The following is a 12799-nucleotide window of genomic DNA, read 5'->3' as shown; positions in this document are numbered from 1 at the left end:
AATAATATATTTTGGAAATGTATGCCTGACAGAGCGTAAGAAACAGAAAATCACAGAATGCTTTAAAATTTCAGTGTGTTACTGCTAACTTGTTGCTAATGTGTTATGAATAGCTTGTTGCTAATAAAAGTCAATTAAATGTTAGCTCTGGTAACCCCATCTGTTGCACATTGATTAAAAAATAAAATCAAAAAAAAAATCTGAATTTTTGCTTCATGTTTTCCCTGGATACACAGCTCTTATCTAAGACCATTGAAAATGCACAGGAGATACATTTAATAGCCTCATAGAATAATTTTGGTTCAAAGTGACCTCTGGAGGTCATCTGGTCAAACTCCCTGCTCAGTGCATGTCTAACTAGGTCGGGTTACTCAACGACATTTTCAGTCAAATCTTGAATACCTCCAAGAACAGATCCCAAGAACTCCATTGGTTGTTTCTTTTCTAGTATTTGACTACTCCTATGGTTTGAAAAAAAAAAATAAAAATCCTAATATTCAGTTGGGTTTTCCTATGTTCTGTTTTGTGACTGTTGCCTGCCACTCTACCTCCAACAACAGTCTGGCACCAGTCTGCGTTCCTCAGTCAGGAAGATGTGGAGAGCAGTAAGGTCTCCCTTAGCTCTCTCTCACATGGATTCAACAGGCCCAGCTCCCTCAGACTTCCCTTATACACCATGTGCTCCAGCATCCAACCAGTTTGGTGACCTCCACCTAATTCACTGCAGCATATCCATCTCTCTCTTGTACTAAGGAATTCAACAGTGGACACTGCACTTCATATGTGGTCTCATCGGTGCCAAACAGGGAAAGATCACCTTCTTCAACTTGCTTACTCTCACTAATACATCCCAGGATGATGTTGGCCTTGTTTGCTGCCAGGGTACATTGCTGGCTTACATTCAACTTGATGTCCATCAGGACTCCCAGATCCTTTTCTGCAGAGCTGCTTCTTAGACAGTTGCTCCCCAGCCTATACTAGTGCACGGGTTTATTTACCTCCAGACTGCCGGACTTTGCATTTCGCTTTCATGAATTTGTGATGTTCCTGTCAGTCCATTTCTCCAGCCTGCCCTCGAAATAGCAGTCCTGTCCTCAAAAGTAGTGATCATCTCCCCTTACTAGCTGGGTGACGTGCGAACTTGTGAGAGAACTCCATCCTATCATCTAGACTAGTAATAAAGCTGTTAAAACACTATTGGAACCAGAAGTGATCCCTGAGGAACATCACTATTTACTGGTCAGCAGCTGGACTTTTTACTACAGATCACAACTCTTCGAGCTTGTCTGTCCAGTCAGCTTTCTGCCCATCATACTGCCCATTTATCCATATGTTACCAATGTAATGATAAGGAGGTCACAGTGGTCAAAACAAAGTATGATATGAAGTTAATAAAGCTGTTATCTGGTCAGTATCTACTGACCAGTATCTAGTCAGCTATTTTAAATAGAAGAAAGCCAACTGATGACCCTGTATATAAATCATGTTGAATAGCATATGTTAAAGTAATATTAAATTACAGTACTAGAGAGTTTGCTTGCTTCACTCATCTGACCTTAGTTAAAGCCATACTAACACTGAAATAAACCACTGATGTCTGAATGTACAACCACAACTCATTAATGACTGTCATCAGTTTCATAATATATTTCTTAATTTGAATATGCACTATTGTAACAACATTCCAGTATGCTTCAGGATGACCTGTTGTAAATGGAACTGCATAGGGAAGGTTTTATATAACACTCTTTCCTCACTCCACCGCACCAAGTTTGGTCTGTGAAATTTTGTGGCTTAAATAATAAACGTAACTAATAACATGATCACTGAAGCTCTTCACCATAAACGATCATTAACAAATTTGCATAAGGCACACACTTCACATAAATGAAATAGTTGCTTCGTCTGCAGTATAATCAGAATTCTCAGTAAGTTAAAGGTTTTATATGGAGTCAGTACATGTCACTGACATTACTTATATGTTTATAATTAAGTCTGAATAATGTTTTGCTGTGCTGAGACTAATGACCCTTGCAGTACGAAGCACAGAACTGCATCTATGAGAGACTAAACACCTTCTACCACTTCATTCAAAGGCACTTACAAACATTCTGCATATCCCAGGCTTGGAACTGTAACATACATTAGAGTCCTTTGTATTGCTAACATTTTGACTGGCTTACAAGACATATCAACCACTTTATTCATATACGTTCTTCTGGTCATGGAAATTTTACTTATGGCCATCCTTCTACTCAGTGTGTCAATTTGAAGATTTTCCAAGTTTATGTTTAGCAATTCTTTTTGGAATATGGGGAAATAAAAATGTGGAACAAACCATCATCTCAATAGTCAAACTGCAGCTTCAAGAAGCAAAATGATCACTGAGCTTTCAGTGAAGTTTCCTGAGAGGTGAAGCACTGACAGATTAAATAGTTGTATCTATGAGATATTTAAATTTTGGATTTGAAACAATTGAGCTTCAGTCAAATGGCGTGATACTGAGATGAAGAATCTGGTAACATAACTTGGAATGTCACACTAAATTTCTAAGCATTATCTGTATGTCATAACACAAGCAGAACCATATTCTCTACTGGGAGAGAGAAAGCAAACTACAGTTGTATTCAAAACCTTACTAAATATGAATACATTTTTTAAGAATTTCCCATGCTTTAAAACCAAACTTCAATTATCTTTTTAATAAAAAATATGACATACTTTACCTCTCTCTATACTTACTAATGTAGAAAAGTAGTTGTTATGAGAAGGGCTAATGGTACATCAAGGCCACAGAGTTTGTTAAACTAGCATGGTCTATTACGAACTTTAAGCAATAAACGTACAATGGTTCAAAAAAAAAGCGTATTATAGAAAAGTCACATAGTCTAAAAAGAATTGCACCCCAAAAGGTTGCCATCACAATTTTGAAAAAGAATTTACTCTGTTTTATAAAGAGACAGATAAGACCATACACTACGACTTTAATTTCTGACAAGTATGACAAGCTAATAAACTGCTGACTTTAGAGGTTACCTTCCTGACATATGAAACCCCTAACAACTAGAAGAATAAAGAACTGTCACTAAAAATGCTTGTTCAAAGAATACATATCCTTTAGGTTACTGATATTTCCCATTTTTCCTTTTATTTTTTTTAAAAAAGACATCACGTGCATTTTGCTGTACGGTCATATAACTCTTGACAATAAATTAGGAACTTAAAGTTATCAGACATATGGCTTTGCAGATTGAAAATATACAGAAATTGACAAGCTAGTAAAAACCCAGATTGTAATTAAGAAGTACAGAAGTCTTAAATCAAGAGAGACATGGATATTTGTGCTGCCATTTAAATTAGCAGATTCATTAAAAAAACATAAAAAACCAAAAGAAAATAAAACAAAAAAACCCACACCATAAAACTCTGGCAGGACAATTTCATACCTAAGAAATAAAGCAACCCACATTAAATCTAATGTTCCTGAAAAAAAAGAAACCAATGAAACTTTGTATTTTTTCTCTTAACTTCTTGCTTCTAATGCTTTAATTTAAAATGTTGCTATCCAAGCTCCATTTGCAAAAAATACAGGGAATGCAAACAGAAATTTCCAGCTATTGTTGTTCACTAACTTTTTATGAAGTCTACCTTCCTCTCTTTCCACACCAACCTCAAAACTTACTATTTGGCAAGTGTATTTTCTAAAGATTTTTCAAATCTTTCTTGTTTTCCATCACGTCTTTTCTAACCTTCATTTTCTCACAGCCTCCCCTCCTCTATGCACACATTTTGTTTTCCTCGCTTAGATTTTGCATTTCAAAAAACCAATTTGATATTTGACACTGAAGACTTCATATCTCAGTAAATACCAGGGATGTTATACCTCTGCTCATATAAAGGGATATATAACTGTACATGAATTTTACTTCCATTAGGAGCTTTCTCCACGCTCAGCAATGACTCCACATTTTGAAAAAAGTTTGTCACATTTGAATTAAGTCTGCATATACCTGTATCAACTATGCAAACAAAAATTTATATTCATGGCTTCCACAGTTTTCATGGTTGAGGGAAATTGAAGTTATCTAATATGACAGAAAACATGTGTTGCAAATGACGCACCTCCTGAAGTCAATAGGATTCTTAAATTTAGTGTTTTGCTCCTTAGCAACTATTTCTTCTTCAATATAAAGAAATTTCCCAGCTCAAATGTCTTGCCCTCATAATACATTAAGCGAAAACACAAAGTAAGCTGATTTTACGTATATATAAAATTTACTTTTTTTTTTAATGAACAACTGTAATTTAGATCTTCTAAATATCAAGTTTAACACCAGGTAAGGAAATCACTTTTGAAAAATGAAAATTAAAACATTTATGGAGACTCAATGTAGCAAACCATTTTCATGAAAATACATTAATTTTCATCAAAATGCCATTGTGAAGACAACTGTGAATTACTTTCTAATTAAATCTAATTGGTGGAGGAAAGCTGTAAGAAATTTACCAGGTATAATGTAGCCAGAGAGTTATCCTAAGGTTCCAGCATTATAAATGAGTACCTGAGTACCTCAACTAAGGGCTACAGAGAATTAGTCTCTCTTCTTTTTTTTTTTTAAGAATCAATTAATATTTAATTTCACCTACAAAATTAATTAAGAAGCAAAATCATTCCAAAATGAGATTTAACTTGAGTCGTATCTCCAAATTATTACATATTCCATAGCATATGCCACATTTATAAATCTATTTTTGCAAGATTATTTGAAAAACTTTGTCCTTGTCCCCATTCCCATAACCAGTGTAGAATTACTGTTTCTTTGAGTTTTATTATCTCAAAAAACTTTATGGTACAGCACTATTACTTCTGGTCAGGCCTAGGTGTATTCCTCTACAGCATTATAGTTAGCAGAATAAAAATTACTATTTTTGGTTTTGACAATTCTTGGTTACAATATTTAAGAGGCATACAATGGGGTCCGAAAGAATTTCTAGTGCTTAATATAGAGCAGATATTTTTGTAGATGCAAAGAACAAGATGAAAGGTACAGAATTTCAGTTGTTACTCTCACTTTTTCTTTCCTCTGAGGACATGAGTATCTACTCCATTTCATTTTGTTATATGTACTCTATTAAAAAATGTTATCATGATTAGCATTATAGAACTGGCTATTCAGGTAGTCAGCTATAATCCTCTATTCGCTGAACTAATATATTAATAAAATGCCCTGGTACTACGGGGCTAAATATCCAGAAAGAAACTCAGTATTTCTAAAGTTTTGAAAAAGTGTAAAAAGAAATCCTAATATTATTTTACTCTTCAAAAGCCATTAGATTTCTCTCAAATGCTCTCAAAGCTACCCCCTCCCTATCAAGTTTTCTCTCAATAAGTGCTTTTCATATATCAGAGAGATTAATTTTGTAACAATTCCACTATTTATATGATAAATAATTTAAGCAGATATTTAAGACAATAAATTACAGAAATTCACCTGGTTTAGGTTTCACATTTTCATGAAGAAAAATGATTTTTCTTTAGAAAGCAGAAATACCTAAACTTTGAAAGCTGCATTCACTAAACCATTATTCTGCATTCTCAACAGAAACTTCTTCAGCTATTTATTTCCTATAGCTTTCAAAGAATGGTAAATTTTTGTGAGCAAAGAACCACACAATATGCCAGATTTAAGGGGATACTATTATTTCCTATTCACAACAAACAAGCTTTTGCAATGACACCTGAAAGAGGATTCACAGAGCCAGAATTTAAGATACATCTCTTGCAACTCTTAAAGAAAGCACCCTGAAAAGCTTTAAAGAAAGGGCCTTGAAGTTCTCCTGAAAGCATGAGAACTTTTTAAAACTTTTTCCCTATTGTTTTTTTAAAGAGGGCTTCTCCTCAAATCCTCTGCATAAGACAGGAGTTTGTTAACAAACTCCCCCTTGCCCTATTTTACATTTGCTCTCATCACAGTCATATTGTTTCCCTGGAGTCTGAAAGAAAAAATAATGCCTTCCGTCACCTCAGAGACTATGCATCTGTTCTTTGCTCTCCTCATCACTTTCCTACTCTTTCTTCAGGTTACAAAGTCTCTGCTGTTCCTCTATCACATGCTCCAGGGTATCTTCTAGATACGGTAGAAGTTTTTCTCCGTAACACATGTGTGTAGAAGGAATAATAACTTTTCTTTTATGTAGATTGCCTCTGATCAAGAGTGTTATAGTGAAGAAAGGCAATAAGGCACCCTTCTTCCACTCACAACTAGTCATCCACACCCTTTAACACAAAACAGTATATCAAATAGATGTGAGCTGCCTCACACTTAAATGCAATAACACGATGCCTATGAAAATAGTATGACCTATGAAGCTTAACTTTTAGGATTATGTTTTCACTGGGTTGAAAGTTTAATCACGTACAGAAAAAAACACCATAATGGCATAATTGAATAGATGTGATTATATGTATTTCTAGCAAAGAGAAAGTGTGACTACATTGCATGCTTGCAAATGTAACTGCAGTTACATCAGAACTTGCTTATTAATTACAGCAGAACTTGCTTATTAGTTACAACTGTCTTCCTTTTCTATGTACCATCTTTTTTTTTTCCACTACACATAATTCAGATTTTAGACACGAGTACTAAAAAAATAACAGATTATATAATATACCTAATACCTTAGAAATGGGCACAGACATTTGTGAACTTTGTGATACATTAAATATGTATCAGTCACAAGTCATCAAATGTACTATAATGAGTAATTTCATTCGCTCCAAAAATATTTAAATAAATTGTTTTAAAGAATCAAGAGAATCTTTTTAAATCAAGATTTTTCTCTATTAGGGTTTTGTTCATTATATTGCTCTTCACTCAACAAAAAGTGAAAATATGAAAGTAATACATAAATATAAGTACAGAACAATTTCAAACCAAAAACTAACATTATATTTTTACTTACAGAAGATATAGAGCATTCACAAGATCATAATTTAGGTATTTTAAAACTCCCTTACCATGGTGTAGTTGTGAGCCACTTTCATAAGCTCTGTGCATCCTTGTGCATCAGCAAATGCTCGTATTCCCAAACAATTGGATGGGTGCAAAAGCTTCATCAGAAAATGGCAGCAAACCTCTACTACTTGTGGGAGCTGGAGGAGGCAGGCAGCTGCTAGAAGATTTTCAATGGTGTCTTCTTTCAATTCCAGGCACCCTAAAAAAAAGGATTGATAACATATGCAAACTTCTTTACTTAGTATTTACAAAACACGCAGTATCAAAAGATCTTTTATAAATACTCCTAGTTCTATATAAATAGCTCTAACAGTAAAAGTGAAGGAGGATTAGTCTCTCTGACTGGACACCGCAGTGACCTAAACATTACAGTGTCATAAACGTTTATTTTTAAACTACTATTAATTCAACTATATAATAGAGATACAAAGAGAGACTGTAAAGTGTAGAAAAGAAAGAGAAGATTTAAGAACACTGGTTTTGTTTCTGCAATGAAACTAAAATCTGAGTAATTATCTGGATGTCAACCAGGCTGTGGGGTTTTTTTGTTGTGTTGGCGTGTTTTGCTTGTTGTTTGGTTTTGTTTTTTTTCCATTGAAATTGGTGCTAAAACTAGTATTACCTTCAATGGTACAGAGCACAACTCACATTCATTTACCTCTCTCAAAGAATGAAATAACGGCTTAATATATTATGATTAAAACCATAAAAATATCTTCAAAAGAGGGCTTAAAGCCTTCAAATTCTGTGTTGCTTATTTGTAATGTGACTTAATTTTTCTTAAGTAACATATGGCAGGCATATAGCATACAGTTCTTCTAAAGACTTCATATTAGCTAAAAGAATATATATGGATGAATAATATTGCACTTGATTTTTTTAATTTCACAAGTCATTATCTTTATCTTGCAGACTGATACTCTTTTTAATAAATAAAATTAATACTAAAATAAAATAAAAAATAATTTCTTTTAGTGAGTAATGTGTCATTCTTGTCATCATGCTTCTCTCCCAACGATCATTTTTATTTTTTTTTAACATTACTATCTCTTATAAATCTCTTACATTAATAACTTAAGAAACTATAAATTAGAGATCACAAGGATGTCTTTGAGAACTGGAAAAAAAGAATAGGAAATTAAAATGTTCAGATATAATATAAACTGTAAGAAACTAACACTTCTGATTTTATTCTGCTGTACTTGGAAAAATCATCTCAAACTATAAGAGGATTAAGTGTATATTGATCTTTCTGTTCAAAGTAATATAGTCCAACAGCTAGATAAACTCACTCTTTTCCCCACACAAATTTTGTATTTGTTGTCACATAAAGAGAAATCTACAAATCTTAATAGTTCTATCACATGGCACTGAGGAGTTCTAAAATCCCCATCCTCACTACAGAATGTCACTGAAAAGAAAAGCTGCTTTACAGTGCAATACCAAACTCAAAATACAATAACCATAACACAGAAAATCTGACCTTTTCTCCTTCTCTCACTCTATCTGGAGCTTTTAATATAAGATGGAAACTGGGAAGTTACACTTTACTAGATTTAGATACAATACATCCTTTTGCAAAGATTAGAGCATCATATCAAGTACACGGCATAATTTCAGTGGTTTTCCTTTGCTTATTATTATGGTTCTATTAATGTCACATGTGTTTCTCTTTATGTTATCTGACTTTTTATCATCATTTCTGTCCACCGCACATTTATGCAATGTGGTCAGAAGGCACACTCAGCAGCTGACTCTTGGCTGACACATGTATTTACCAATGACACTCCCACATTTGCTGCATGCTTGCAGGTAACAACTGGCTCAACATACTATTCGTTATCTAGAATACAGTTCCACTGTGTCATGTGGAAGCTATCAAAAGATAGTTGTTTTCAGGTTAAAACTGACCGTACCAGTACCAGAAGGAAGAAAAATAAAAATGTGCAAACCAGCGGTGAAAAGTAAGTGGACTGAGAAATGAGCAGATGAAACAAAACCAGAAAATCAGAGTTTTAAATCTCCTTTTCTTATATGCTATTTATTTTTCAACAACAAGCTCAAAGAATTCCCTGACCCTACAAAGCTGATCCAGATAATATTTGCAGAATGACATAAGGATTGAAAGAATCACCACCCCTTATGAAGAAAGGTAAGTGTCACAGTTTGGCTTTTTAACACTAAATGTAGCTTTAGGAGAAGAGCCCAAAGGAAACAGTTGAAGCCACATCATTATACTTATTTTCAAAATGAAGATATTTTCTGTTAATTTTAAGGAAAACTGGTACTAGTAGGATACTAGTTGGGAACTAGTAGGATTAAAAGAAGTTTAAGACAATAAAAGTTGTTATCTGTTTCATAAATTATATATTTCTTTATGTAACCAACGTGACCATTTCAAAGGAGATTCTTCATATTTTTATGGAAGAGTGTGAAAGAGTTTCTGCCTTACATATTAATCAAGGCGGTAAATATACAATGGCTTCTAGGATATCTGGAGATATAAATATATTCTCAACTGACTTATCTTTAACTAAATTCAGAACACCAATTTACTACTTAATATATCTAGGATAAGAGCTAGAAAATTACACTGTTTGAGTTAAAGAGGAGTTTACTGTGCTTCTTTCTTTCAGTACTGTCTTATCCTGCCTTTTTTTTCTCTCTTTTTTTTTTCTTCACAAACATAGTAAGAAGATAGGGCTCTCCATGATCTTATTTTTACAGAGCACTATCTTCAATGGTAGGTAAGGATCTAATCCATCTAAATGCTTCCCAAGTCTTACTTATCTTTATTTTTAAACATCAAGACACATTCACAAATATGGTCACAAGGGCTGTATTCACTTTTTCAGCAGGGTGCTATGACATTTTTATGCAAATTCCTCTGGGATATCAAGTGTTTAGCATGGTCAGAGTTAGAAAAACATGTTAAGAGACTCAGTATATAAAATGTAAACTCTTCAGACAGTTTCATATTGACAATTAGAAGATCCAAGTATCTATTTAGAAATGCTTAATAGAATATTCAAGGGGGCATTAATATTAGTGCTTCTTTGATTCACCTCCCCCTCACATTTTTACACAATAAGGAGCTTGCACAAGTACTTCAGTCTGAGCAAAACAAATTAATCAAAGCTTAAAATCTCATTTTGTATTACATTAATTAGGATGAAAAAAATATATGAGAAAAAACAATCAAAAGACCTTTAATGGATTCTAATTGTTATTGTAAATTATAGTTCTATTTGTGACAAATTTTATGTGCATTGCTTATGCAGAAATTAAAATGCCTGTCTTTAGGATGCATCCTTATAATGAATACATAAATTTTATTATCTTATTACTACATGTGAAACAGAGATAATATATAAAAATTCCCTGACATCTTTATTCTTTTGCTAAATCTTTTTTCCAAGTTAAGGGACAGTTTGGGGATTTTCTTTTTTTTCTTTTTTTTTTAATCTTACCTTTTGCTTTTATTCTTTCATCTGCTCCTTATGCTACAGTGTTACAACTAGTTCTGTAGATAGGGAATCACTGCATCTTTGACAGCCTTCGCATGACGTCAATAAGGTCAGTGTGTGTCACAGGGATCTGCCTGTCATAGCTATTGACCAATAGGCATCAATAAAATTTATTATGGTGGGACCACTCAGTAGGTACTACTCACTTGCTCTGTGCATAAGCAACAAATTTTAACTCAGACTCATAACATATGATAATATTGTTTTACCCGATGTGCACAGTAAATGTATTCTCTCATGTTAACTACACATTTATCCATTTGTAGCAAGACTCCTGAACATTCTCAAGACAGCCGTGAGTAAAGGTGCACCAGCGAAGTCATGGGAAGTGTCAAGGGATTAGAAACAATGGTTAGAACTAATACCTTTAGTCAGGTATTTATCTTTTAACCTTTCTATTTCATATGTCTTGACCAGTTGTGTTGCCATTTTGAAGAGTTTCTGAATGGAATTATTTCCATAAGCTTATCAGTCACAGGAATGCAGCTTCTCTATTAGATTCCCATTTTTTAAAATAAAAGGCAGTAAATGGTATCAAGATAATATTTATTCAGATTTTGCATTGTAGATTAATTGCTTACAGTTATGTTTACAAGAAAAAATTACTTTTTTGAAACAGCATCAAATTCCAGTGAAGACTAGAAAAAGCTTATTAAAAAGATGTTATGCATCATATTGCTATAATAGACCTTTTTTGGCATCGCTTATCATTACTCTTACCAAATCTTAGGTATCTGTCAGGTAGCCACCTCAGTTAATCATCTGACATCTCCTTTTAGAGTCAATGGGGAGAAATATGAGGTGTTAGAGCAGTTTTCATCTGACTTGTTTTAGTCATCTACTTTAGAATGAGATGAATCACTCCCTAAGAGTGGTTAGTTCTTGCTTCTGACTATAAAAGGAACACCTTCATTTGACTTACGGAGACACTGTCATTTATATTTGCCGATATGAATCCAGTTCATCTGCTTCCAAATATACAGTACTGGAATCATCAGAATCAGCAGGTATCAGGTGATGGACCGTTTGGAAATGCTTTACGCTCTTTAAACTCTCTTTGGGTGCAATTCTGATGATCATTCTCTCTGTTACTGTCAACTCCTGGGAACGACATAATATTTAGTAATCACCTCTTACATCCATCCACTAATAGCAGCCAATGAAGAACATGTAGCAGAACATCTTTTAGTCTCCAGCTGATTTCTGAAGCGAATGTTAAGGTTTTGATGTTGATCTATGCCTTAAAAGATAAATTCTACATTGTATCATCTCCCACGCTTTTCATAAAGGTGAAGTTGTTTCCAGAAAAGAAAACATGACAGACAGTATATTCACTTTGTAGAGGTTTCTCCTGATCAAACTCTTCTTTATTTTCTATTAGTTATTTGCTGCAGACCATGATTACCAGCTGCAAATGAGGAACACAGGCATTCTACGGCTGATTGGGTTTATTTCCTTACAGTTTGGCATTTAGCATCAGTGAAAATTCAGAAAAGCAGCTCTTTTTTTTTTTCTGTAGATATTCAAATAAACAAAAAAATACTACCTCAAAAGGAGTAGTCTCTTACTACTAGATAGTGTGATTTAATTCGAGGAAAGAACTTAAGATCTTAAGATCTGCATCAAGAGGAGCGTGGCCAGTAGGTCGAGAGAGGTGATTCTTCCCCTTTACTCTGCCCTCGTGAGACCTCACCTGGAGTACTGCGTCCAGTTCTGGAGCCCCCAACATAAGAAGGACATGGACCAGTTGGAGAGGGTCCAGAGGAGGGCCACGAAGATGATAAGAGGGCTGGAGCACCTTTCCTATGAGGACAGGCTGAAAGAGTTGGGGCTGTTCAGCCTGGAGAAGAGGAGGCTCTGGGGTGACCTTATAGCGGTCTTCCAGTACCTCAAGGGGGCCTACAGGAAAGATGGGGAGAGGCTGTTCAGGAGGGCCTGTTGTGATAGGACAAGGGGTAATGGTTTTAAAATAGAGGGAGGTAGATTCAGGTTGGATATTAGGAAAAAATTTTTTACCATGAGAGTTGTAGAACACTGGAACAGGTTGCCCAGAGAGGTGGTGGATGCTCCATCCCTGGAGACGTTCAAGGCCACGTTGGACGAGGCCCTGAGCAACCTGATCTAGTTGGAGATATCCCTGTTCCTTGCAGGGGGGTTGGACTAGATGACCTTTGAAGGTCTCTTCCAGCCCTAACCATTCTATGATTCTATGATTCTATGATCTGCTCATTCCCTATTATCAGACTATTCATCTTA

The 12799-nt window shown here is 34.6% G+C and overlaps 1 protein-coding gene across 2 annotated transcripts in view; it reads right to left on the bottom strand.

Annotated features, from left to right (window-relative positions):
- KLHL1 (kelch like family member 1) overlaps positions 1-12799 on the bottom strand; it is a 276154-nt gene that overhangs the window by 157351 nt on the left and 106004 nt on the right. For both annotated transcript variants that reach the window (XM_086611712.1, XM_086611716.1), the window contains one exon: positions 7019-7215. In XM_086611712.1, the coding sequence (XP_086467838.1) occupies positions 7019-7215 (197 nt within the window). The remainder of the gene's footprint in view (positions 1-7018; positions 7216-12799) is intronic.

This window comes from Tauraco erythrolophus, chromosome 1, assembly GCF_009769465.1.
Source record: "Tauraco erythrolophus isolate bTauEry1 chromosome 1, bTauEry1.pri, whole genome shotgun sequence".
NCBI lineage: Eukaryota > Metazoa > Chordata > Aves > Musophagiformes > Musophagidae > Tauraco > Tauraco erythrolophus.
Note: the sequence above shows the minus strand (reverse complement) of the source record. Positions and strands in the feature narration are given on the sequence as shown.